We start from the raw sequence: 27,341 nt of genomic DNA, 5'->3' as shown, positions 1-27,341 counted from the left end.
CATCCTAGCTGAGATAGCATATAGCTGATGTAGTAGTTGTTGAGAACACCGAAAAATGAGCCAGGGCCCATGTAAAATACATGAAGCAAATTGTGGCTGACTGGTGGCAACTTCACTAGTACAAAATGTGTTTAAGCAAGTTGAGAAGAAGATTAAAAAAGGATTTGAGATGACTTCTTGTCAAAATCTGTTTGTCTGAAATGATGCACTGACATTAGAGGCTTAAGTATTCAGTATACAAGATATTAACAGAATATCTTGTGTATTTTGCAGATCGGTAACATCTAAGATTCTTTTGGGACTTGAAGAGGTACGTGGAACTGTTTCAGTTGAGGTGTCATCCAAGATTTGATGTCCCAGTACTCTATTGTATAGTTACAGAAAGATGAACATAACATCAATACAAAGAACATCAACAGTGCCAGTCTCACCCCTATGATTTTTAATGAATTTATTTATTCATACAAAATTGTTGTTAATACAAGATACGCTGCAATTTACTGTACGAAACACTGGGAACATATGATTGCACAGCACATACAGTATGCCTGTCTGTTCCACTCAGGCTTGCACAGAAGAAGCAATAATTTAAATAATCATGTAAAGTCTGTAAACATTGTATGCTACATACAGTGTGCATCTTTATAAATTATCAACAATACTGGGATTAACCTTGAATTGTGGGGAAGGGGGATCTCATTTATTGATTGATTCACTTATTCATTTATTATTACTCATATTACTACTTGACTATTACTATAAATGTATTATTATACTTTATGATATACTTTTGTTTGGATTTATATTTATATGGATTTATATTTGTCTACTACTAGGCCTATACTTGAAACTACGCAGTGTTGCTGCTCCACCCATAATTTTGTTGTCTTCATTGACAATGACAATAAACTCCTTGAATCCTAAAAGTAAATTTCAATATCACTTCTTCCTAGATAACCAACCTGCCATCATGGGGGATGGAGATATGGAGTGCTTTGGCCCTGCGGCCATCTACCTCCGCAAGCCAGAGAAAGAGCGTATTGAGGCCCAAACCAGACCCTTTGATGCCAAAACGGCGTTCTTTGTGATTGACAAAGCGGAAGATTATGTGAAATGCACTCTGACGAAAAGAGACGGTGGCAAAGCCACAGTGAAAACTCTGGAGGGTGATAAGAGTAAAGTAAGTAAACTAAGGAGATAACTTTGTTGCAAACAGCTGCATGCTGCCTATTCTGTTGACCTTACATGGATAGTTGCTAGGTAACGTGGATATTAATTTTATTTTGCTTCTATTACATTTTGTGCATCACATTTTCATATCTTGTAGGATGTCACGGTGAAGGAGGATGAAATCTTCCCCATGAATCCTCCAAAGTATGACAAAATTGAGGACATGGCCATGATGACCCACCTTCACGAGCCTTCTGTGTTGTACAACCTCAAAGAGCGTTACGCAGCATGGATGATCTATGTAGGATTGCTATAAAATATCTGACACTAGTTAAATGACTATAAAATATATATAAAATATTTCAAGTGAAATAATAATGGCTTTTTAATTCTCTGTCAGACCTACTCTGGGCTGTTCTGCGTCACTGTGAACCCTTACAAGTGGCTCCCAGTGTACGATCAAATTGTTGTTAATGGATACAGAGGCAAGAAGAGGATTGAGGCTCCACCCCACATCTTCTCCATCTCTGATAACGCCTATCAGTTCATGCTCCAAGGTAAGCTGGATAATTTACCAATGCTTCTCTATCACTTTAATATTTATTACTGAATTATACCATATTGGAAATTAACGTGTCTAGTAACATACATAAATACACAACACACAAGACATTACACACATCATTGCACAACATATTAAACATGCAAAACATATAGCACACATTATCATTCATTTAGGCATTGGCAGATCACGCACACACGCACACACACACGCACACACACACAGAAAAACAAAAGAGTGGATCATCAGATGTGCCATAGCTGACTGGTACTCAAATAGTCCAAAAGGGAATATGCTTTCTTTCTTCTTCACTTCTAAAGCTACATCATATACTTATTTACTGGAAACACTTATTGCTTCTTGGTCATGCTAATCTCTTGTCTACTTCAACTCTCAAGTTTTTTCACAATTGTTTTCCCCCCGATTGACTTCTGTGATGTTCTGCTTGACTGATCTGTGCTATTGCTTGTTGTGTACGGTATACTGTATGTGTGTCTTGAAATGTTCATGTGGGCATTATGTGTATTTGTATAAGCTACTTGACACCTTAATTTCCCGGATATCAATACAGTCAATAAACTCTTCTCAAAAAACCTTTACATTGCCACTATATGCATTACCATAGCACAGTATTGTCTATGATAATCATCTAACTGAGTCACTAATTACATTAAATAATTACTTTCCAGATCGTGAGAATCAATCTGTCCTTATTACGTAAGTAATCATTAGAACTAATCATTATGGGGCAGTTATGGGTAGCAGTTAGGGCGTCAGACTTGTAGCCCAAAGGTTGCCAGTTCGACTCCCGACCCGCCAGGTTGGTGGGGGGAGTAATTAACCAGTGCTCTCCCCCATCCTCCTTCATGACTGAGGTACCCTGAGCATGGTACCATCCCGCTGCACTGCTCCCTTGGGGCGTCATTGAGGGCTGCCCCCTTGCATGGGTGAGGCATGAATGCAATTTCGTCGTGTGCAGTGTTCATTTGTGTGTTGTGGAGTGCTGTGTCACAATGACAATGAGAGTTAAGAGTTTCCCAATGGGGCTTTCTTCTTCTTTCTTTAAATGTTTATCTCATTTTATCAAACATTTGAAAATATCTTTTTGCTCCCCAGTGGAGAATCCGGAGCAGGGAAGACTGTAAACACCAAGCGTGTCATCCAGTACTTTGCAACAATTGCAGTGTCTGGAGGAAAGAAATCTGATGCGCCCCCCGCACAAGCTAGCAAGATTCAGGTTAATGCTCATATTCTACCATACACACACAGCATTATGGGCAAGGCTGTAGAACGTCCCGTTCATGTCACATCTAACCTTAGGGTTCTTTTGTCAAAACATGATCTGGAGAAACTAACACATGGCTTCCTTTTCAGTAGGGTTGACTACTGCAATAGCCTTTTACAGGCCTCCCCAAAAAGACCACCAAATAGCTTCAAATAATCCAAAATGCTTACGAGAGTAAAGATTGACCACATGACTCCAGTACTAAGATCACTGCCTTGTTTCCCACTGAGCTACAGACTTGACTTGACTTTTTCTGTTTGAATCATTAAATGGGATGGGACCCAGCTACCTACTGGATACGTTTTCAGCTGTATCCACCAATTAGAGTCAATAAGATCAATGGAGAATAACTTGCTGGTAGTACCAAATGTCAAAGAGTAGCCTTTAGCTGCTACACTAAAAAGCTTTGGAAACAGCTTCCAGGTTATATATCGCTATTGATAGTTTTAACTCCAGACTCATGATGAAGCTTTTCTCAAATGCCTTTCCTTAGCAACTGTAAATGATCAACTTTTGATTTTAATGTTTTTAAATCTAATTATTTAATGTTTTCTTTGTCTATTTCTTGTTTTCTTTGTATCTTTAGTTTTATTTTTATGAACTGCCTCCATGGATGAAACAAATAAACTTGTCTTGTCTTGCATTGCTTTGATAATACTGAACGTAAAAGCCTCAACGTTCATCAATGGTTTGCAATGCCCTGTAGGGGTCACTGGAGGACCAGATCATTGCAGCCAACCCTCTACTAGAGTCCTATGGTAATGCCAAGACTGTGAGGAATGACAACTCCTCCCGTTTTGTAAGTTTTAGGGATATTTTGAGAAATAACAGCTAATGGTTGGTTACCTATATATTTCTGTAAATATGTAAACCTATTTTCCTCTTTATTTAGGGTAAATTCATCAGAATCCATTTTGGCCAAACTGGCAAACTGTCTTCTGCTGATATTGAGACTTGTAAGTAGACTTATTTGAAATATATCCAACACATTTTAAACATCATAAAACATTTTATAATTTGTCATCTAAAAACACACCATCGAATTAACATATCTGTGAAATGACTCATAGATCTCCTGGAGAAGTCAAGAGTGACATTCCAGCTGTCTGCTGAGAGGAGCTACCATATCTTCTACCAACTCATGACTGGGCACAAGCCTGAGCTGATTGGTAACACATGATTCTACCTCACATGACTGAAATTATGCTTATGCTAAAAGGAAAACGCAATGAGCACCTCTTATGCATTGTCTGATTTTTTCAGAGGGCCTGCTTATCACCCAAAACCCCTATGATTTCCCTATGATCAGCCAAGGTGAAATCACTGTCAAGAGCATTGATGATATCGAGGAGTTCATTGCTACTGATGTAAGATGTTAAAGTTGGTGAAGTGTGAATACAAACACAAAAAAGACTAATAATGAAAGTAATCCTAATGCATGACTCAGAAAATGAAGTCAGAAACACTTACAGTATATTACACATTTAAAGTCAAAAGGAGGACGTTTGGCTCTACAGTAAGGCAATACAGTTAGTTGCTTCATGATTTTACAGAATTGTGTTTATAGTAAGTTTGACAAATAATGCTTCAATCCTCAAAACTTTCCCAGTTAAAGAACAATTGAGCTTAACGGTATCGTCGGATGTGCGTGTGTGTTTTTGTAAAATCCTGTTTTGCAATTTTGCAAATCCTGTAATGCTATTTTTCTTTTAAAGCTGTTTTATCTGATGCACACATCAATTAATTATTTACGACTCGGTCCATATCAAAAAACATTTCTCTAACCTTTTCTCTTACAGACGGCTATTGACATCCTGGGTTTCAATGCTGATGAGAAAATTGGCATCTACAAGCTCACAGGCGCTGTAATGCATCATGGCAACATGCATTTCAAGCAGAAGCAGAGAGAGGAGCAGGCTGAGCCTGATGGCACTGAGGGTGAGAATTGCATGACAGAAAAAAGACCATAATAAAATCTAATGTACATGTGTAAACAACACAAGATTCAATTCTGAATTCTACTCAGTGGCCGACAAAATTGCCTACCTCATGGGCCTGAACTCTGCTGACATGCTGAAGGCTCTGTGCTACCCAAGAGTGAAGGTCGGAAATGAGTTTGTGACCAAAGGCCAAACCGTACCACAGGTATTATTCATTTGTTAATTAAAATATCACGCTCCTAATAGTATTTTTTCACATTTCACCCTCATGCAAAAAACATTCATCCAATATTTTTGAAATAACTCTTCGCAAGTAGGTCTATATTTTAATATATGTTTGGAGGTTATCACACTTAATAAATATTCATTCTCGGTTTTATCATTTTCATTAGGTGAACAATTCGGTTTCAGCTCTTTGCAAGTCAGTCTATGAGAAAATGTTCTTGTGGATGGTCATCCGTATCAATGAGATGTTGGACACCAAACAGCCAAGACAGTTCTTCATTGGTGTGCTTGACATTGCAGGTTTTGAGATCTTTGATGTGAGTGTACTTCTGCTTTTTACAGTGCTAAATCTTATTTGTTAATTAGTTAGTTTTGTATTCTTATACCAATACTTTTCCACAACAGTACAACAGCTTGGAGCAGCTGTGTATCAACTTCACCAATGAGAAACTGCAACAGTTCTTCAACCACACCATGTTTGTACTGGAACAAGAAGAGTACAAGAAAGATGGTATTGTCTGGGAATTCATTGACTTTGGTATGGATCTGGCTCAGTGCATTGAGCTCATTGAGAAGGTAATGTAGAATAGAGGTAAATAACTTAAAATTTGCATAGGAAAAACTTACAGAATGGTAACACAGCTTTCTGTAACAGCCACTTGGCATCTTCTCCATTCTTGAAGAGGAGTGCATGTTCCCCAAGGCCTCAGACACTACCTTCAAGGGCAAGTTGTATGATCAGCATCTTGGCAAAACCAAGTGCTTTGAGAAACCCAAACCAGCAAAGGGTAAGGCAGAGGCCCACTTCTCCTTGGTACACTATGCTGGCACTGTGGACTACAACATCACTGGCTGGCTGGACAAGAACAAGGACCCACTGAACGACTCTGTTGTGCAGCTGTACCAGAAGTCTGCAATGAAATTGCTGTGCTTCTTGTATGCAACCCACGGAGCTGAAGGTATGAATGCTTGCTATTTTCCTCAGTATTTTAACCCTACGGTCTGAGAAAAAAAGTAACGTTTTTCACTGTCTTGCTATATCAATGACACAGCTGACGCTGGTGCCGGTGGTAAGGGTGGCAAGAAGAAGAAGGGTGGCTCCTTCCAGACGGTGTCTTGTCTTTTCAGGGTAACTAATTCAAATATGTTTAGCACACTCATTCATTATTGTGTGACATATGTGAGATACTGTATGTTGCAGAAAATGTTAAACTGTCTTGAAAATATAACTCTCAATGTGGTCCTGATCACAGGAGAACCTGGGCAAGCTGATGACCAATCTGAGGAGCACTCATCCTCACTTTGTGCGCTGCTTGATTCCCAACGAGTCTAAGACTCCTGGTGAGCTAATTGCTTTGGAGAACTGCTTTTAGATGTGCCATGCATTTTAATTGGATTATAACTTTATACAATAACTTGTTTTTTAAGGTTTGATGGAGAACTTCCTGGTGCTTCACCAACTGAGATGTAATGGCGTGCTGGAGGGTATCAGAATCTGCAGAAAGGGTTTCCCCAGCAGAATCATTTATGCTGACTTCAAGCAGAGGTATCTTGGCAATTAATTTGTACTTCAAACAGAGGTGAAAAAAACAAGTGTTTTCAGTTGCATGTAAACAACTGTACAGTGTGGATTGATTGTAGATGGATTGATTGATAGCCTTTATCTCTAAGGGGAAATTAGTTTTCACCTTCATCACAACTTGTCACAGTCAACATGTAGACAGTGAGTATACAAAACAGACATGAGGACATCAACGCCATTGAATAAGAGATACATGCACACTCAGACACTGTCAGACAACATAAGCATACCATTAATAACAGTCAGACACTAGGATAGTTCAATGCAGGGTTACCCAACACACCAGAGGCGACCTATGCTACAAAGAATCGCTGGACAGTGTTCATAGCAAGAGCGACACGAGCAACGAAAGCGACAACGTATGCCCATTAACAGTAGAATGGAAGCATTCCGGCATTCCAATTAGCTGCGGCGGCAGTCCCCAACCCACATCATAACTAATTAGCATAACATAAGCTGAAGTTCTACTACAAGCTGTCGCTTAAATCGCTCAAATCACCAGTGTCTCCATACAAAATCAACTACTTTCGTCGCCACTGTCACGTCAGCCGTGTCTAGTGTATTCGTGCCATTGCTGTGGGAGGTTGTTCAGTACAGTGACAGCAGGTGGAATATAGCTTTTGTTGAAGCCTGACCGTCGCCATCTGAGTGTCTTGTACCTGTGGCAGTATGGAAACAGTGTGAAGTGTGGGTTTAGGGGGTGATCTCTGGCTATTGATTGTGTGAGGTGTGTGAAACGCTTTGAGGTTGAGATCAGTTAGGTTGTGTGTGGGATGTTGAAGGAGTTGGGATGCTGTGTGTTTTTTTAATTTTTTTTTTTATTTAACCTTTATTTAACCAGGAAAAATAAACCCGTTGAAATTAAGAATCTCTTTTACAAGGGTGTCCTGGCCAAGTGGCGGCTCAAGTTACAAAATTAAAATTACACAGTTGCATTAAAATAACAAATCAAGTAAAATAACACGTCAATTGAAACAGTTACAGACAATAGACTCTGTCTCAAGTGATCTCATCTTGGAATTAAAATCGCTCAATGGAATCAGATCTGTTAGTCCTTTTGTAGATTGTTCCATGAGGTAGGGGCTGAAAACACAAATGCCCTCTTCCCCTGTTCTGTGTGGAAGTAAGGGACAGAGAGTAACAAATGGCCTTTAGAGCGCAGACCATAAGACTAAATATTCCTCACTGTGATTAGGCTGCAGATGTAAGGTGGCAGTAGTTTGAGTATTGCCTTGTAAATAAATGTATACCAGTGAGTAAGTCTCCTGGTAGTCTGTGAAGACCATTTAACTCTGGCATAGAGTTCACAGTGATGAGTTTGGGCCCTACAGTTAGTGATGAACCTCAGGGCACCATGATACACAGAGTCAATCTTACTCAGACATTGGGATGAAGCATTCATGTACAGCAGGTCTGCATAGTCTAAAATGGATACAAACGTTGCAGAGACAAGGCGCTTCTTAACATGAAAGGAAAAACAAATTTTATTTCTAAATAAAAAACCTAACTTTAGTTTAAGTTTCCTCACAAGATTTTCAATGTGGGCTTTGAACGTCAAAGTATCATCAAGCAAAATACCCAGGTATTTATACAAATGTACCACCTCAATTTCAGTTCCCTCTGAGGGGATGATTGATGGTACTTTCCTTGGCTTTGAGAACAACATTTGCGTCTTATCAGCATTAAGAAGCAATTTTAACTGTAAAAATGTCTGTTGGATCACATCAAAAGCCTTCTGCAGTGATTCAATAGCATTAACGGCGGATGGCCCGAAGCAGTAAATTATTGTGTCATCAGCATAAAAATGCATGTTCACATCAGACACATTCAGACCCACATCATTTATGTACATGTTTGATTTTTGTGAGTTTGTTTCTGTTGTTGGCGGAGAGCATGTAGAGGAAACAGGGTGAGCAATACTTTAGAATGGGCTGGAGTACAGAAGGGACAGGAGGTGTGGGACAGCAGAAAGGGCACAGAGTTTTTGGATGACATAAAGTTGAGACCTTTTGTGGATGTTGGTGATGTGTTGATCAAAAGTGAGTTTATTGTCTACAGTGAGTCCCAGATTTGAAGTGGCTTACCTATGGATGGAGGTGGGGTCGGACCCGGAGGGGGTAGAGTGTATCATAATGATTTATTCCACTCATGTAAAGAATAAGTGTAGTATTTGAATGAATGTGACATTTGCCTACTTTTTCGGTATTAAGTGTTTAGTTAAGTCCACTAAAAAAAGAATAATATTGAGTTTGGCCTGCAAGGTTGTCCTTGATTTTTTTTGGGGGGGCACTGTCAATTTGAGTTTGACACCCCTGTTCAATAGGAATGAAAGTCAGTTCACAAAATTATTTCTTTAAAATATATTACAGTACAGTAAATCGTGAAAAAGAGTAATTTCAAGTTTTTAGAAATTGACCCTAAGACAGAGTGTCAATTATAAAGGAAAATGCAGTACATGAAACTATGCTTAATATTTTTTTAATCAACCAGACGTGATAACTTAAAACTGAATAAATAATTTACATTCTTTCAGATACAAAGTCTTGAATGCAAGTGTAATCCCTGAAGGACAATTCATTGACAACAAGAAGGCTTCGGAGATGCTCCTGGGTTCCATTGATGTGGACAGAACTCAGTATATGTTCGGCCACACCAAGGTAACTTAGAGCATTGTGGCATTAGGCATTAATATTGACCACACTCAGCACATGTTTGGCCACACCAAGGTAAATGAATACTATTGCTTAATACTTTGTATTACATACTAAAATATATAAAAGACACATAGGTATATAACTATACACCATTTGTAGGTGTTCTTCAAAGCTGGACTGCTGGGTGTCCTTGAGGAGATGCGAGATGAGAAGTTGGCATCTCTGGTCACAATGACTCAGGCTCTCTGCCGTGCTTACCTGATGAGGAGGGAGTTCAGCAAGATGATGGAAAGGAGGTGACTTTTCGGGAAATATCCATTTCATATAAGAAAATTGAGTCCAAATCACTTAACTTTTATAGCAAACAGAGAATCTGTCTTCACCATCCAGTGCTTTGCAATCTGTTGAACACATTTGCAAACATTTTCTTGAGCAAAATATTTCTTTCCCCAATCAGAGAAGCTATCTATGCCATCCAGTACAACATCCGCTCATTCATGAATGTGAAACACTGGCCATGGATGAAGGTGTACTTCAAGATCAAGCCACTTCTGAAGAGTGCTGAAACTGAGAAGGAACTTGCGAGTATGAAGGAGAACTTTAGCAAAATGAAGACTGATCTGGAGGTTGCCCTCGCAAAGAAAAAAGAACTGGAGGAGAAGATGGTTGCCGTGGTGCAAGAAAGGAATGACTTGCAGTTAGCCATGTCATCTGTGAGCATTGTCAATCGGCTTTGTTATGAAATCCTGTAGTTGAAATGAATGTGTTCAATATATAAAACTTCACACTGCATTAACATATTCACTGTAGGAAGCTGAGTGTCTATCAGATGCTGAGGAGAGATGTGAGGGACTCATTAAGAACAAAATCCAGCTGGAGGCCAAACTCAAAGAGACGACAGAGAGGCTGGAGGATGAGGAGGAGATCAATGCTGAGCTCACGGCTAAGAAGAGGAAACTGGAGGATGAGTGCTCTGAGCTTAAGAAGGACATTGATGACTTGGAGCTCAATCTGGCAAAAGTAGAGAAGGAGAAACATGCTACGGAGAATAAGGTTTGATTGTGCTCTGGTGATAGAATTATTTTTTTATTAATTATTTTTTGAAGTATGTGCCATTATTTATAATGTCATCAATTTCCCTTAGGTTAAAAACTTGACTGAGGAGATGGCCTCTCAGGATGAGAGCATTGGTAAGTTGACCAAGGAAAAGAAAGCCCTCCAAGAGTCACACCAGCAGACTCTGGATGATCTTCAATCAGAAGAAGACAAAGTCAACACTCTGACAAAATCAAAGACCAAACTTGAACAGCAAGTTGATGATGTAAGCGATTCAAAACTTGAAAGCTAAACATATTAGGTTTACCATGATTGCTTTATAATAACCTTTAATCAGGGCAAAATGGCCCTCATATTTCTTCACATTCTTTTCCCATATCATTATTAACTCCATCTGAATCGGTAACAAATAATGTTAATAATTATTTAACTATTATTAACTTCCAATAGCTGGAGGGCTCCCTGGAGCAAGAGAAGAAACTCCGCATGGATCTTGAAAGAACCAAGAGGAAGCTTGAGGGTGACCTGAAATTGTCTCAAGAGTCAATAATGGACCTGGAGAATGACAAACAGCAGTCTGACGAGAAGCTCAAAAAGTACGTATGAAATAGAAACTACCTTTAACTTAACATTTATTTCAATCAATATTTCTCATTGTCTCATTTCTGCTGCTTTCCCCGATGTATTCCCACATAGGAAAGACTTTGAGATCAGTCAGCATCTCAGCAAGATTGAAGATGAGCAATCGCAAGGAGCACAACTGCAAAAGAAGATCAAAGAACTTCAGGTGATCCATCGATAAATGAACACTATTTCTGTGTATCACATTGTTTTGAATAATGTGAAATAATTATTAAGCCCTTACCATTTTTCAGGCTCGCATTGAGGAGCTAGAAGAGGAGATTGAAGCTGAGCGTGCTGCTCGGGCTAAAATTGAGAAGCAAAGAGCTGATCTCTCCAGGGAACTTGAAGAGGTCAGTGAGAGGCTCGAGGAGGCTGGTGGAGCCACTGCTGCTCAGATTGAGATGAACAAGAAGCGTGAAGCTGAGTTCCAGAAGCTGCGTCGTGATCTTGAAGAGTCCACCCTGCAACATGAAGGCACTGCCTCTGCTCTTCGCAAGAAGCAGGCTGACAGTGTGGCAGAACTGGGAGAGCAGATTGACAACCTCCAGCGTGTCAAACAGAAGCTGGAGAAGGAGAAGAGTGAATACAAAATGGAGATAGATGACCTTGCCAGTAATATGGAAGCTGTGGCTAAATCAAAAGTAAGCTATTCTTTTCAAAGACAGTAACTTTCATTAATTTGTTTACAATTGAAAACAGAGATGACTGACGTAAGCTTAATGCATTTTAGGGTAACTTTGAGAAGATGTGTCGCACCCTTGAGGACCAAATGAGTGAGTTAAAAGCCAAGAGCGATGATCAAGCTCGTCAGCTGAATGATGTCAGTGCACAAAAAGCAAGGCTTACAACTGAAAATGGTGAGTTGTAAAATTATCATGATATGGTTATCATAAATTGTCATCATGAAGCAAAACACAGTTTTGATAGTTACAATTAAATGGTAAATGTCACTAAACTATAGATCAATTGTATGATAAAAGGTGAGATGGGCCGCCAGCTTGAGGAGAAGGAAGCTATTGTCTCTCAGTTGACTAGAGGCAAACAAGCTTATGTCCAGCAGATTGAGGAACTGAAGAGAGCAGTTGAGGAGGAAGTTAAAGTAAGTTTACTGCAATACGTTACAGATTACATGAATACGGTTCTGATTATCCTAATGTACTGTACATTATCTAATATTTATGAAACGTATCTTTAAAGGCCAAGAATGCCCTGGCTCATGCTGTGCAATCAGCTCGTCATGACTGTGACCTGCTCAGAGAGCAGTTTGAGGAGGAGCAGGAGGCCAAGGCTGAGCTGCAGCGTGGAATGTCCAAGGCCAACAGTGAGGTGGCTCAGTGGAGGGCCAAATATGAGACTGACGCTATCCAACGCACTGAAGAGCTGGAGGAATCCAAGTTAGATATGATTTTGACAAATATCAAAATGTTCCTTTTGCTCAATCTACCCTGGACTTATCAGTACCTGAGGTTTTTTTATCTTCTTCAGCTTTTTCCGAGATCCTGGTCATTGTAATGGGGGCAGCGCTTTTACATTTCAAAAAAACATCTTTATTTATTCCCAAAAACATCCAACAAGTTATACAACATCAGCAGACAACTAGCAAACAGCAGTACATTTTGCGAAAATATTTGGAGTAGGCCTATGTTAATTTTTTAAACAAACGCTGCCCCCATTAGAATAGCTCATATCTCGGAAAGGGCTGAGCCGAAAAATGTGACATCACCGGGTATTGACAAGTCAAGGGCAGCGTGAGCAATACAACAGCATATTGAAATCGACTGAAGTGGTCCTTTAAGTCAACTACACGACTCCCGATTTTGTGTGTTCTGATTTTGACGTTGGGTTGCGGTGCACACATAAGAATCGCCACTGTCAATCTTATCCCTGATCGTGACCACCCAAGACAGGGGTCAGGAACCTATGGCTCTAGAGCCATATCTGGCTCTTTTGGGAACTGTATCTGGCACTTACTTAACTTGGGTTGCCAACCGTCCCTTGAAATACAAAATTGTCCCGTATTTATAAATAAAAGTACGGGTTCCATATTGAGCTGAAACGGGACATGGGATGTTAAAATGCGTAAAAATCGCAGGAAACTGCATCTAAGAAAAAAAAAAAAATTCGGGGGGAGGACCCCCAGACTCCCACTATGATGAATTTGACAGTTGGCAGCCTATACTTACCTGTTATCACAAAAAGCAGGCCTAATAACTTGGCAGTACACTCTGAAAATGTTGGGCTTAATTGAAGTACAGTTATTGCTTTTAATTGTATTCAGTGTTTAAATGGTGTGGCTCTCACAAAAATGTATTTTCCAAATTTTGCCTTTTATGGCTCTCTCCTCCAGCCAAAAGGTTCCTGACCCCTGACCCAAGACAATGTCCAAAATTCTATCTCCAGTCGCAAATATCAAACCGTGTTTGATTTCTAGGATTTGCAATCGGCGACTCTTTGAGCTGCCAAAGTTGTGTCTTAGAATGTCACACGCTACGAAGAAATCCTGCCCGACGTTCGCTTGCGATGGACCTGGAGGGTAATGTTCCATCAATTGTTGTAAGGGGTGTTTTCAACCAAGAATCGGGCCATTAGTCATGTAGTTGGAGCCTGGCTTAAGGGATGACAATTCTGTCAAATCTTTCTGAAAAGCAATGCTCACATTTTAGGAGCCTGTATAGATAATGTCACATAGGCAAAACTGACCTAATTAGCAGGCATTTTCAGGGTTTAAGGCCCTATCGTGGCTTAATGGTAGGGCACTCGTATGCTACGTGGCCGACCTGGATTCGATTCCGGCCCGGGTCCTTTGCCGACCCTTTCCCATCTCTCTCTCCCAAACATTTCCTGTCCCTCTCTTAAACTATCCTGTCAAGAATAAAGTCTCAAAGACCAAAAAAAGAATCTTAAAAAAAACAAATCTTAAAAAAAAATGGGTTTAAGGATTAAAAATGTATTCACCTGCTAAAACCTTTAATATTGTCTTGTAGGAAAAAGCTTGCTCAGCGCCTTCAGGAAGCTGAGGAGTCCATTGAAGCTGTGAACTCCAAATGTGCCTCCCTGGAGAAGACCAAACAGAGGCTCCAGGGTGAAGTGGAGGACCTCATGGTTGATGTGGAGAGAGCAAATGCAATGGCTGGCAATCTTGATAAGAAGCAAAGGAACTTTGACAAAGTGAGTGAGATATTTTTCAAATTACAGTAATTTATATTGTTTCTATAGGCGCTGTTCTATGAGGGCTTTAATACTAAAATACAACAATACTTGATTTCAGGTCCTGGCTGAGTGGAAGCAGAAGTTTGACGAAGGGCAGGCTGAGCTGGAAGGTGCCCAGAAAGAGGCTCGCTCTCTCAGCACTGAGCTCTTCAAGATGAAGAACTCATATGAAGAGGCTCTGGATCAGCTGGAGACCCTTAAGAGGGAGAACAAGAACTTGCAGCGTATGACAATATTTTCTGTCACATAATTCATATACAATAATATACATTATATTCCATAACACAGTTCATGATAATTCTGACAATTTAAGAATTTACAATTAATTCCAACAGAGGAAATATCTGATCTCACCGAGCAACTTGGTGAAACTGGCAAGAGTATTCATGAGCTTGAGAAGGCTAAGAAGACAGTGGAGACTGAGAAATCAGAAGTCCAAACTGCACTAGAGGAGGCAGAGGTAAGCTATAATTTTAGAAATTTTATTTAAAAAACAAACTCATTGTAGCACAGTGGCTGTTTGATGGTAAATATAAGTCATTGTATTTATTTTTCAAATGTATGTCATTAAAATGTCTTTCAAAACAGGGCACACTTGAGCATGAAGAATCCAAGATCATGCGTGTCCAGTTGGAGCTCAACCAGGTCAAGAGTGAGGTTGACAGGAAGCTGGCAGAGAAGGATGAGGAGATGGAGAACATCAAGAGGAACAGCCAGAGAGTGATTGAAACCATGCAGGGCACTCTGGATTCTGAGGTCAGGAGCAGAAATGATGCCCTGAGAGTCAAGAAGAAGATGGAGGGAGACCTCAATGAGCTGGAAGTACAGCTCAGCCATGCCAACCGACAGGCAACTGAATCTCAGAAGCAGCTCAGGAATGTCCAAGGGCAGCTTAAGGTATACACTGTTTCAGAAAGTCAGTGTGTGATTTATTCCTACATTTAATTGAATGAAGTATCTCTACTAAATAATGCAAACATTTGCAAGAAAAAAATCTGTTACTCAGTATCTCATTCTACATAGGATGCTCAACTGCACCTTGATGATGCTGTCAGAGGACAAGAAGACATGAAGGAGCAGGTTGCCATGGTGGAGCGCAGGAATGGCCTGATGATAGCTGAGATTGAGGAGCTGAGAGCTGCCTTGGAACAGACAGAGAGAAGCCGCAAAACGGCTGAGACGGAATTGGCGGATGCCAGTGAGCGTCTTGGACTACTGCATTCACAGGTTAATTTCTATAAACCATTGCATTTCTTTTTTTTTTTTTTTTTAACTTCTATTTCGTCCTGAAAGGAAGATGACCAAATGTTTCTTTCATCAGAATACCAGTCTTCTCAACTCCAAGAAGAAGCTGGAGTCTGACCTTGTCCAAGTTCAGAGTGAAGTTGATGACACTGCTCAAGAATCTAGAAATGCAGATGAAAAAGCTAAGAAGGCAATTACCGATGTGAGTTGATTACCACTGGACAGCTAAACAGTTTACTGTGGTAGATGCAATTGTACTAAAAGATTTGTCCACCTCCATGGAATTTGTTATAATTATATATGAAGTATAAATATTAATATGAATGAGAACATGAAAGAATGTGAATGTAAAATAAAAAACCATCAGGCTGCCATGATGACTGAGGAATTGAAGAAAGAACAGGATACCTGTGCTCATCTGGAGAGGATGAAGAAGAACCTGGAGGTCACTGTGAAGGACCTGCAGCACCGCCTGGACGAGGCTGAGAACCTGGCCATGAAGGGTGGAAAGAAGCAACTCCAGAAACTAGAGTCAAGGGTATTTTAAAAGCCATTGTACTGTACTATGCTGAAGTATTTTAATCAGTTGTACATAACACCTGTTTCCAGTTTCATGCTTGCGTGACTGACTGAAGGGTGACATTACAGGTGCGTGAACTGGAGAGTGAAGTTGAAAATGAACAAAGACGTGGAGCTGATGCTGTAAAAGGTGTCCGCAAATTTGAGAGGAGAGTCAAAGAGCTCACCTACCAGGTAGGTGTACAAGTCAGCATGACATGCCATAACAAACTGCATTAAAAAGTATAAGAAATTTTAATGTATTACATGTGTTACATGTATTATCACTGAATTTGTGCAGACTGAGGAGGACAAGAAGAATGTCACCAGACTGCAGGATCTGGTGGACAAACTTCAGCTGACAGTCAAGTCCTACAAGAGGCAGGCTGAGGAAGCTGTGAGTAAAGAATCTAGGCAAAATGAATTGCAAGTTTTCCCATTTTCACGTTATGCTGGCACTAAAAGTATGAAACATTCACTTGCAGGAGGAACAGGCCAACAGTCACATGTCCAAATTGAGGAAGGTGCAGAATGAGCTTGAGGAGGCTCAGGAGCGTGCTGACATTGCTGAGTCCCAGGTCAACAAGCTGAGAGCCAAGAGCCGTGATTCCGGCAAGGTATTACTGATGACTACAGACAAAATTAGTATATGATTCAGTGCAATGGTACTGTGATGTGACTACGTGCAAAGGAACATGTTCAATATCTAATAGATAAACTATCTCTAAGAGTAACACATTCGTATATATGCAAGCTATGTAGTAATTAACCCATTTTGACTGGGAAACGCATCTGTGTAGTTTTACTTTTCATGCCAGCTGCCACATTAACGTCGGTGGTGACATTCATACAGTATTTCAACGATTCAGTCATTTTAAAAGTACATGGCAAAATATATATGTTGTCTGTTGCCTGAAATACACTCGTAAAAGTGAGAATGAAGTTGAGATAGAGATGCCTATCTGATGATATCATAAATAGAGGTCATTGGATTAAAGCTATTTTTGAAGATGAGCAGGAAGAACTGCTGAGTTTGTCAGCTTTTAAGATGAATGGACAACAGTAAATTTGAACCCTCTTGCGAAGATGCTGTATAAAAGAAAGCCCAAGCTATCTTTAAAAAAGAATATTATTATTTCTTCTCTATACGTGCTACAGAGATTAAGAAATTAAGGTTTAAGCGTTGACAATTCTGTTAATCTTTTCTGAAAATTGATGCTCAGGTTTTAGGAGCCTGTACATATGTCACAAAAGGTAGGCAAAAACTGGCAGCCGTTTTCAGGTCAAAATGGATTAACCAAGGTACTAACCTGTCTAAAATTCTTTTCTGTGTGCTTCAAGGGCAAAGAAGCGGAGTAACCAGTGAAGATTTAAGACTTAAGGACTCATACAATATGAATTCTTCAATAAAGCAATTTCAGCTTTCAACATGATTTTCAGTCTTCTTTAATCCTATTCTTTTATCTTCACTTCATCATATTGTTTACATGGACAATTTCTAATATGGAACCAGGGGTGGAGCTATACACATTTATTTGTTTACTTGATTTTGATCTGAGCATATTTGTTCTGTCTCGACATGACATAACATTTCCTTAAGTGTTTTGAGAACTGGACATGCCCTGACAAATGTACTCTCTCCCTTAAAGGAAGACAATAGCAGTTTGCAATTAATTCACCACATCTCAAGGACAGACAATGCAGGATATTGGAATCTGGTAGTAATGTTACTCATATAACACAATGAGTGAAGTGAAGAAGAAATTTTGTGAATACACACATAACAAATGTTTGATTTTGCTTGACCTATATGGGGTGTCAGTCTTCATTTCGATCACACCCAGTACTCCAGAGCTTTCCTTAAGGGCGTACGTTCTTTAGCGAACCGTACTGAGACCACGTCAACAGAGGTCTCGGTACGGCTCTCTTCTGGAAAAGAAGAGCTGAAAATGCTGTGTCATGAGTCTGAGTTCACTTAAATGGCTGAAAGGGGCCAAGAGTAAAAATGCCTTAAGTGACTTATACAGACAGTTAGGCACAGGGCTGGACTGGAAGAACAAAACGGCCCGGGCTCAGACCGGTCCCACATAGGCCTACCGGTAATTAGCGGAGCACTGCCATTAAATTGACGTAACTAATGTCTTCTAACGGAAAAAAACCCTCTCTGTCAGGTACCAAAAAACCCCACCATACGTGCAGTGACTTCACATTCAATTGTTTATTTAAAATTAATCTATGAATTGGTCATGTTAGCTGGCAGAAAACCTGGAAGTTGAGAGAAGAGAGCCCCTAGCAGCTGGGGATAAACTGGCCTCATCTGCACTCTTCAGTCCAATCAGCTCCTTGGACACACACAGAGAGAGGGGGTTACATACCTATCCTAATGTTAGGCACATAGATCTTCACTATTGGGTTTGAAGCGTCTTGCTTCAGATGGTGGTTTACAAGTAAAAAGGTTTGTAATGTACTGTCTGGGCGGCAAAAGTAGTTCACTTCTGCCTCAACAGTCTGGCTCTTGACTAGACAAGAACAGAGGGATACATTAACCCATTGACGCCTAAGGCACCTGCAAAAAAGGGTGCTGAATGCCTGAGCCCTTTTTAAGGAAAGCTGCCCTCAGCCAATAAAAACCTAAATATCTCAGCTTCTGAAGCACATAAAAATATGCACTAAGTTGCATTTAAACGCTAAGACCCTCATCTTTCATTAGAATGTGTTCATTCATCTCAAACAAACAGAGATTTTTAATAAAGTTGTCTCAAATCTCATGAGCCTGAATGTTGCGTAATGCAGCTCCAGGCGCCAGGGCCAATGTTGCGAAATGCAACATCAGGCATCAATGGGTTAATAAATACAAATAATACAATAGGCCTACTTAAACTAAATATCCAAATTGATATTTATTGGTAGTCAGGTGTAAAGAAATCCTGCACACTGTCCATTCCACCAACAAACTTTAATACAACGCATCCCAAATGTTGTACTAAAGTTTGTTGGTGGAATGGACAGTGTGCAGGATTTCTTTACAATTGAATGACAACCCCACTGGGATAATATCCTATGCACCAGCCCAACCACAGAGGTGTGCAAAAGCGTGTTCTTGAAATATTTATTGGTAGTAACAATAATATGTTTAGTGGCTACTCACTGGCTACTCTGCAGAATCACCAACAGCACCATTCCACCACAAAGACAGCAATTAGAAATGCCAGTGAATATTTTGGCCTTAAAAATGAGCAGAATTTACAGGAGGATTGAAATTAAGTCTCAGGAATTAACCATAAAGTTTACCATTAATCTCCATTCAGCCTATCAAAACAAATCCATTTATTTATCACATGGACAATAGAGCATATACGTTTACAAATCTTCATTGGTACACGTTCAACATGGAAAAGGAAAATCATATGAATGAAATACAGTGCCTTTTCTCTGAGACTTTGGCCGTGTCTCAAATGCCGCACTTGAGCACTTCGGGCACAGTTTTTCAGTGCCTAGGGCGCTCACGCTGAAAATGTCACCAAATGCCACCAACGTGGGTAAATGCCACCTCCTGCCACCCCTTAGAACCGCCATGGCCGAGGGCCGTCAACATGACATCGTGGGCCGTCAGTCTCTTTTGTAAAAAATAATAATAATAATAATAAAATATATACATATATATATATTTTATTATTATTATTATTATTTATATATATATATATATATATATATATATATATATATATATATATATATATATATATATATATATTTTTTTTTTTAAGAGGGGCGTCGGCCCTTGAGGGGCGTCGGCCCACCGGGAAAATGCCCGGTATGCCATACTGTCAGTCCAGCCCTGGTTAGGCATGTACGTATGTGAGCCTAATATCTGAACCTTACAATAAAGTGTTACCTTAATGTTTTAGCTATTCTTGTAACACAGTACATTTACGGTGATTCCACAATCAATGACTCAATGTGTCAATGTTTTATACATTTATAAGTTAGTATCTGTTTTGCTACTGCCAAAGCCTAGGATTGTAGCCAAGTAAACTCGTCCAACCCGCCAGCGGCCAAAATGATTTTTCTGAGAATCGTATATGAGAGAGATAAATCAGGCGGGTTATTTTCCGGTATCCACTTTACGTCAGGTGAACGTCCCTTTAGGAGACCTTCGATTAGGAGACCTTTTGAGTTTTGAGGTTGAGAAGAAATGGAGTCCCCTCAGCGCTGTAGATGGCGGTAGCGCACGTCTTGTGCAAACACCACGAAAAGAGAAGAAGAAGGAGGGACAACGGCCCCTTAGGAGACCGAATTTTGAGCACACTCCTTTGCATTGGATGGGCGGGTTTTAACATATCTTTCTCTCTTAGACGATATTTGGATTTTTGCATGCGAGTGGGTCTAGCCTCGGAGAATGCCCCAATGCCCTGAATCTGGCAGACCAATCACAACGCAGGAGATTTTTTGAAAGTTTGAAAAACAACAGGTTGTTCCAATCAACAATCTTCCGATGAGTCATTGATCGAGCCAGACTATATATTCACATTTAATCTCACATTTAGTCTGTCTTGTCAGGCTACTGGGATTGCAATGTATGGATGGACTTCTGTTGCAAGGATAGAAAAGCCAGAAAAGCCAGGTTATCAGGATGACCTGAGTTTTTGCATCTGTCAAATGAGTCTGAACAAAGCTACAATAAATTACAAAAGTCATTTCAAAAACACATGTGTGGAAACAGGGTGTTGTGTCTCAGTATGCTAAGTTAGTGTTGTATCAGGGGACCCGGTTTCAAGTCTGACCTGAAGTGCTTTCCTGATCCTTCTCTCTCTCTTGTCCATTCGATTCCTGTTCTCTCCTTATCCGGCATCCCAAATAAATGCAATAAAAAAATTCTAAAACCACCCCCAAAAAACCTATATGTAGGTCCAGGCGAAGAAAAGGACTACATTCAACCTGCCAGCATCAATTCAGCATGTGCTTTGTTAGTGTAAACCAGTTGTTTTTGCAGCACAACCACAAAAAGTTAGGCTGAGAAACCAGCCTAAATGTGAGATTGTATGTGTAATTTAGTCTGGCCCCGATGAATAGTATATCCAAAGATCGTTGATGAGAACAACCGCTGTCTTTCAAACCGTGCATGTGCATATAGGCCGGCGCTCTGACCAATCAGCGCTATCTTTCTTGTTGATGTGCTTTCCCAACGTTGCAAGCTTCATCGTCACTCCCTCAAAACCCCGCCCGCTTTGATTCAAAACAAATCTCTGCGTTGTGATTGGTTTGCCAGATTCTTGGCAAGCCTGGCAGACCACTCCAACGATGCGAGGCTAGACCTAAATTGGCCAAAACAAATTGCCGTCCAGTGGGTGGCGCTGGTTGACTAGGCTAACAAAAAGTACCATTGTGAGAAAAAGGCTGATAGTATTTCATTGCCGTCAAAAAGGACACTCACCTGTGGAAGTTCTTGACCATTCTGTAATGAATATTTACAGCCATGCGTCTTTGGCCCCCAAGAATGACAATCCGTGAAACAGCTTGTAAACCATTGCCAAGTTCCTGCAAATAAAATAATAAAATCATTAAAGGAAGTAAGTTCAGCCAATTTCAACATGCAGTTGTAATGCTTACACTACCCTGGACTTGTCACTACTTGAGATTTTATGGTCATTGTAATTGAGCAGGTGTTTGTTTACATTTCAAAAAATGTCTTTATTTATTCCCAAAAACATCCAAAAGATTATGCAACATCAGCAAACAACTAGCAAACAGCAATGCCTTTTGGGGAAATATTTGGAGTAGGCCTATGTTAGGAAAGTTTTTAATGTTAACGAAATCGGCCCCCATTAGAATAGCTCAGATCTCGGAAAGGGCTGCACCGAAAAATGCAGCGTCACAGACAAGTCTGACAAGTCAAGGGTAGCGTGAGCCATACAACAGCATATTGAAATTGGCAGAACTGCTTCTTCAATAGGTATGTTGCATGGGCCTTCTTGCTGAAATACCAGACTACTGTATACCATGCACTCCATACCCACTGAAAATCATTCTGAAACAGCCTGCTCCATTCCTTGGTTGCTAGTGACCTAAAACAGGTGTCAGTGAAGCATAAGTTTGTAGAAAACAGGTGGCCCTAGATTTGAATAATAAGAAAAAGGAGTAAAAGGCAACTGTAGTGAGAACAACCCTTTTAAGGTTTATACTTGGCAGCCAATTCCCTGTAAGAACTAAATGCACATTTGTTGATCTAAGAACTATTTATACAAATATTAGTTGTGGCTTCCTCAACCAGTTATGTCACAAATAAATACAGCTGTACTATAGCCCACCTTGGCAAACACATGGTTGAATGCATCATCAAAAGCCTAAAATCATACGACCCCATTCAAAATTCTGACAACACTGGTGGTCAGATGTCAACAAGTCTAGATTTAAAATGCCTTTATTATTCATAAACTATCCTTTACTATCAGGTAGGCTATTGAGCTTTTTTTTTTTTGCAGTGTGTGCATACAGTGTGTACACACAGTGATGTTATAGGTGTATCAACTATCCACTAAATATGATACTAAACAGGGACAAAGAGGACAATCAATGTTTTCAGTTTCATGTCACAAGATTAAAAACAAACAAACAAACAAACCAACAAAAAACATGTTATTTGAATAAAAGAAGAGTTCAGATGCAAAACCCCCTAACTCCATTTCTGAAGACCTGCACTTCTATATTTTTAGTGAACCCCGTTGTTGGTTTGGTTTACATTCATGTACTTGATAATACATATAAATACTTATATTACATAAATAAAATTGAAAATAAGCAATTTTGATAGCTTTGTATTAGGTAAAAATGAATGAAGATTATTTTCTGAAAAGGCACTTAGGGGGTTTTGTATCTGAACTCTGAAATGGCAGTGTCTGCTGCCATATGAGTAAAAACCACAAGGGGGCAGTGGTAGTTCACCAATCGCCAGTGAGCAGCACTAATAACAGGCCAGCTGGCTTCTCCACTCCGCTTGCTTCTGCACACATCAACTACTTCGACCCAGTAAAAGTACAACAGTAAAATCTCAAGCTGACACTATAACACAATGCCAGATTACATTGTACAATACTGATTGTATTCATAATGAGAAAGGGAAGAGGGACTGAGAAAAAATAGGCCGTCTGAATGATGCATGCAATTGCAGTTTAGAGAGAATAGAATGAGTCACATTAAAACATATTACAAAAATGTCTAAAATGAGGAAATCAGGGCCCATGCAGACCAGACCAGAATAAATAATGTTCTTCATGTACGCCTAAGCAAACCCAAAACACTATACGGTATTTACAACTTCACTGTCAACACACAAATGAAGCAGAGACTTCACCATTGTTTGACCAAAAACAATGCGCACAAACAGCATGTATGGTTTAAATAGAATTTACCTTCGGAACACCATCCCTCGAAGTTGTTTTAAATTCTCTAGATTTGAACACTTGACACAACTTTTTTGTTTTGCCCACCCAGCTGCCACAGGCAAACTGTTTGTACAATCAGCGTATTATCCAAGTGTGTGCATCTAAAAAACCGATGTGCCTTTTCCCTAAGGAGGATGATGTCAGCTAAGGACTAGGGCTCTATATTTGTCTTTAGTCCACATAGAACACATAGTGTTTGGCTGTTACATATATTGGATTTCAAATTTTATTCATCTTATTAATTGATCACAAGAAGTGCCAACCCAAGCTGTAATTCCATAAACATGCCTGCAGCGTCTCAAAACTGGCTTGACTTTCATTCAAGCCTAAAAATAATGCCCAGCTTGACAAACCTCGGAAGAAAACCATGTGGCCAATGAAGGGACCTGTATAGTGTAATACAGCATAGGCCAGCAGGCTATTTGTGACACTGTACAAAGTTCCATAAAAGAAGAGGGAGTTGTACAATGTTATGTATGTGCTGGAGATGCAGATGCAAAGACGACTTGGAAGTTGTTAAGCCTCTGGCATCAACTCTGGTGATGTGTACCAGCAGATCACTCTGATCTCCTCTCAGATGACATGGGAAGACAGATTTATTTGTGCTGTGCCAGACTGCTGCAGCAGCAATCCTGGTTGGTTCTCCTCCAAATCAGGGCATGGAGAAAAGGAGTTCAGAGGACCAAGCAAGCCATTTCATTTGTCACATGGATAGCCATGTACGACGACATGAACGGCTGCTGCTGTGTGCAGCAGGGAGGCAAATAGACAAAGGGTGCGAGGAAAGCAGGATGAGCCCAAAAGGTGTGAAGGCCTTGAGGAAGGGGGAGGTGCGGGTGAGACACCATACTAGGCCACAATCAACACTGGCATGCTAATTCAATTTGCTTGGGAGATATTTCCAGACAAAGGCAAGGGCAACAGAGATACCAAGAGAAAATCTACACATTTCAGTACTGTAAATATTTTATTTTAGATGGCTAAAAAAAACTAGATGGAATGACAAGAAGTGTGATGGCAATGGGATCATTAACCACATGGGGCTGTGGGTGGCGTACCCAGATTCCATTCCTAAGCTTCCCCTCCACTGCCAAAACAAGATGGGTGTATTCAGTGACTTAGAGGAGCTGGCTGACAGCTATGAGCCATCTCCCGTGGTTCATATTCTTGATGTGTTATAAGGAAACTAAAGAACAGGAACAGCTGTGGAGGCGTGCTAGAAGCACAACTCCCAAACTAAAGTACAAGCACAAAAATATAATATACAGTATGATCTTGCAATGTAAAAAGACAAAACTCTCCCTTCAAATCCTCAAGAAGGGCTGCTTCCAGGCAATACATTACAACAACAATGACTACACTGGCGTGTATAGCGTCAGTGCTGTAGCTTATCCAGTTGTAGTGGTTCCAGGCATTGAACGTAAAGGGCCTGTGGGGAAAGTGGATATGACAGTGACCTCACAACAGGAACCAAGCCAAGCTGCTTCTGGTCTGCCCCACATCACCTGTTGCTGCAAATCCCCCACGAGTTAATGACTTTCCCGTGTGGATAGCTAAGTAAAACCACTAGACAAGCAAGTAGCATTCAAAATCCTAAAATTATATTACTTAAGACATCAAGTAAATATCACAGTACCCATTATTAGCATTATTTAAAATGCACAACAGAAAAATAGAACATATTTAGAACTAACAGTGACTGTTGTTGTTGGTAAAACTCAATTTGGCACCCCTTATGTAATTGGACACTCAGTTTGTGTTGTGGAATTGATAAAAAATAAAATAAAACTATATCATTGCATTAGCTTACATAGTGTCTATTTATATCACTATATAAGGCCAACAAAAGGGCAATAATGAATTGCTTTTGATGTGAATTTATTATCTATCCTTCATCCCTCAGAGCATGCTCGATGGGGGTGCCGCAAGGCTCGATTTTGGGGCCTTTACTGTTCAGCGCTTACATCAATGATCTCCCACAAGTATGTGACGGTGTGGGGATATTGATGTATGCTGATGACACAGTGTTGTTCACACATGGTAAAGACCCAGTAGAAGTTGCAAGCACACTGACACAAACACTCACCAAGGTTACCAAGTGGCTGACCAGCTCTTGTCTCACACTTAATACTGATAAAACGGTCACTATGTTTTTTTTAAATAGATTTAAACTAAATCCTGTACCAAACGTATATGTAAATGGAAAACCATTGAAAAATGTTGACGAGTTTAAATACCTAGGAGTGACCTTGGATTCCACATTAACTTTTAAGAAACACATGAAAAAACTGGGCAACACTGTGAAATATAGCATAGCAAATTTTAGACATATTCACAATTCTTTAACTATTGATGCTGCTAAGACCTATGTAAATGCCATGATAATGTCTCATATACATTATTGTATGTCAAGCTGGTCTCAGGCTAATAAGACTACCATGAAATCCATCTCATCACTTTACAAACAAGCTCTTAAAGTTTTGGACAGACGTCCATCTCAATTTCACCACTGTGCCATACTGGACAAGTATAACTTGCTCAGTTTTGACAACATAATTTTATATTCTGATGTGCGCCTTGTGCACAAAATCATTCACAACTCCGCTCCTCCACCTCTGAAAACCTTCTGAACAAATCAGCAGAACAACTAGATCCACCGTCATACAGTAGGAAACTGTACCCTCCCAAGCCGGGTAACAGCATTTGCACAATCTGCTTTTTCCTTCAGAGCAACGAAACAATGGAATGCCCTTCCCACCCACCTAAAAAGCATTACAAACTTTTATTCATTCTCACGTGAAGTGAAGAAATGGCTTTCATGTAACCAGTCTTGTGACCACTAATAGTTTTGCACATGCCTGTTCTGACACTTTGCACATTGTAGTCTTTTTTTGCATATGACATGTTTTTATTGTGTGTGCGTGTGTGTGGGTGTGTGTGTGTGGGAGGGGTTGTATGCCTGAGTGGCTGCTCCCATTTTACTGGATTGTATGTTTGTTTGTTTTTTTACCTGCCCAGGGACTGCAGATGGAAATTAGCTATTAGCTATAATCTGGTGCAGGTCATCTTTTTACTATGTAACTAATGTACTTTGCACATGGTCCCTGATGAAATAAACCAATACACTAAACTAAACTACTATACAACACCCCTACTGAATGTTAATTTGGAGTTTGATAGTGCTTTAATACATATCAGGCCTCTTTTTTAAACAAACATAATTTCAATCATAGAGCCAGAGCAGTTCCAATCTATCCCCAAGCACAAGCCAAAAAACATGTGGGGCTACAGAGCTAACAAGCCATAAATATGCATGCTATCTTGAATATAAAAAAATAAAATTATCCAATTATCCAAACATGCTAACAACTAATCGCAAACAAGTGGCTTCTTTGTTCAAAGACTTGCAGTCTTAAAATCACACTTCAGGCCGAAGACTACTATGTCATAGCCTGATTATCATCAACCTCCAAATCTCTTCGAGACTTGGTCTGACCAAGAGCATAACAATGAACAATTCCCAAACGGCATGGTTGACCCGCCTCCCTTGGTTTGCTTATGGTTGTTTGCTTCCCAACAAAGTGAAAGGAGTTCCCGTATTTGCGGGAGCTCAGAAAGTACTTGCATTGCTCTTGACCTGACTAGTTGCAACGCCAAAGGTGTTGCGTCACTAGGAGGGCGCGGCCTGGCTAACTATGTCAAGGCCTTGGTATTAAAGCTGCCCAGCGGCATCAAGCCTCCTGACAAGCAACAACACAGTGTCAAGTAACACATGAGGTTCACTGGAA

The 27,341-nt window shown here is 40.1% G+C and overlaps 1 protein-coding gene across 1 annotated transcript; it reads left to right on the top strand.

Annotated features, from left to right (window-relative positions):
- The first annotated feature begins 273 nt into the window (after positions 1–273).
- LOC134462555 (myosin heavy chain, fast skeletal muscle-like) lies at positions 274–17,539 on the top strand. Its single transcript, XM_063215645.1, has 40 exons — positions 274–310; positions 954–1,180; positions 1,328–1,471; positions 1,571–1,727; positions 2,422–2,449; positions 2,849–2,969; positions 3,724–3,816; positions 3,910–3,973; positions 4,088–4,186; positions 4,281–4,384; positions 4,817–4,955; positions 5,044–5,162; positions 5,350–5,499; positions 5,588–5,758; positions 5,838–6,141; positions 6,235–6,311; positions 6,436–6,523; positions 6,611–6,728; positions 9,298–9,421; positions 9,578–9,714; positions 9,876–10,131; positions 10,229–10,471; positions 10,563–10,739; positions 10,925–11,070; positions 11,171–11,261; positions 11,350–11,739; positions 11,829–11,955; positions 12,079–12,197; positions 12,296–12,492; positions 14,083–14,266; positions 14,367–14,532; positions 14,644–14,768; positions 14,897–15,205; positions 15,332–15,535; positions 15,630–15,755; positions 15,921–16,091; positions 16,202–16,306; positions 16,413–16,508; positions 16,597–16,728; positions 17,453–17,539. The coding sequence occupies exons 2-40, from the start codon at positions 971–973 to the stop codon at positions 17,468–17,470; spliced, it is 5,829 nt and encodes a 1,942-aa protein (XP_063071715.1). The 5' UTR covers positions 274–310; positions 954–970; the 3' UTR covers positions 17,471–17,539.
- The last annotated feature ends 9,802 nt before the right edge of the window (positions 17,540–27,341 follow it).

The sequence above is a fragment of the Engraulis encrasicolus genome, chromosome 14, assembly GCF_034702125.1.
Source record: "Engraulis encrasicolus isolate BLACKSEA-1 chromosome 14, IST_EnEncr_1.0, whole genome shotgun sequence".
Taxonomy (NCBI): Eukaryota; Metazoa; Chordata; class Actinopteri; order Clupeiformes; family Engraulidae; genus Engraulis; species Engraulis encrasicolus.
This window is presented reverse-complemented; position numbering and strand designations above follow the sequence as displayed.

Bases quoted from the DNA above. Each gene is read 5' to 3' on its own strand.
- LOC134462555 (XM_063215645.1), top strand. From the start codon at position 971: ATGGGGGATGGAGATATGGAGTGCTTTGGCCCTGCGGCCATCTACCTC. The intron at 12,493-14,082 runs GTTAGATATGAT...ATTGTCTTGTAG, and splicing joins GAAGAGCTGGAGGAATCCAA to GAAAAAGCTTGCTCAGCGCC. The intron at 16,307-16,412 runs GTAGGTGTACAA...GAATTTGTGCAG, and splicing joins TCAAAGAGCTCACCTACCAG to ACTGAGGAGGACAAGAAGAA.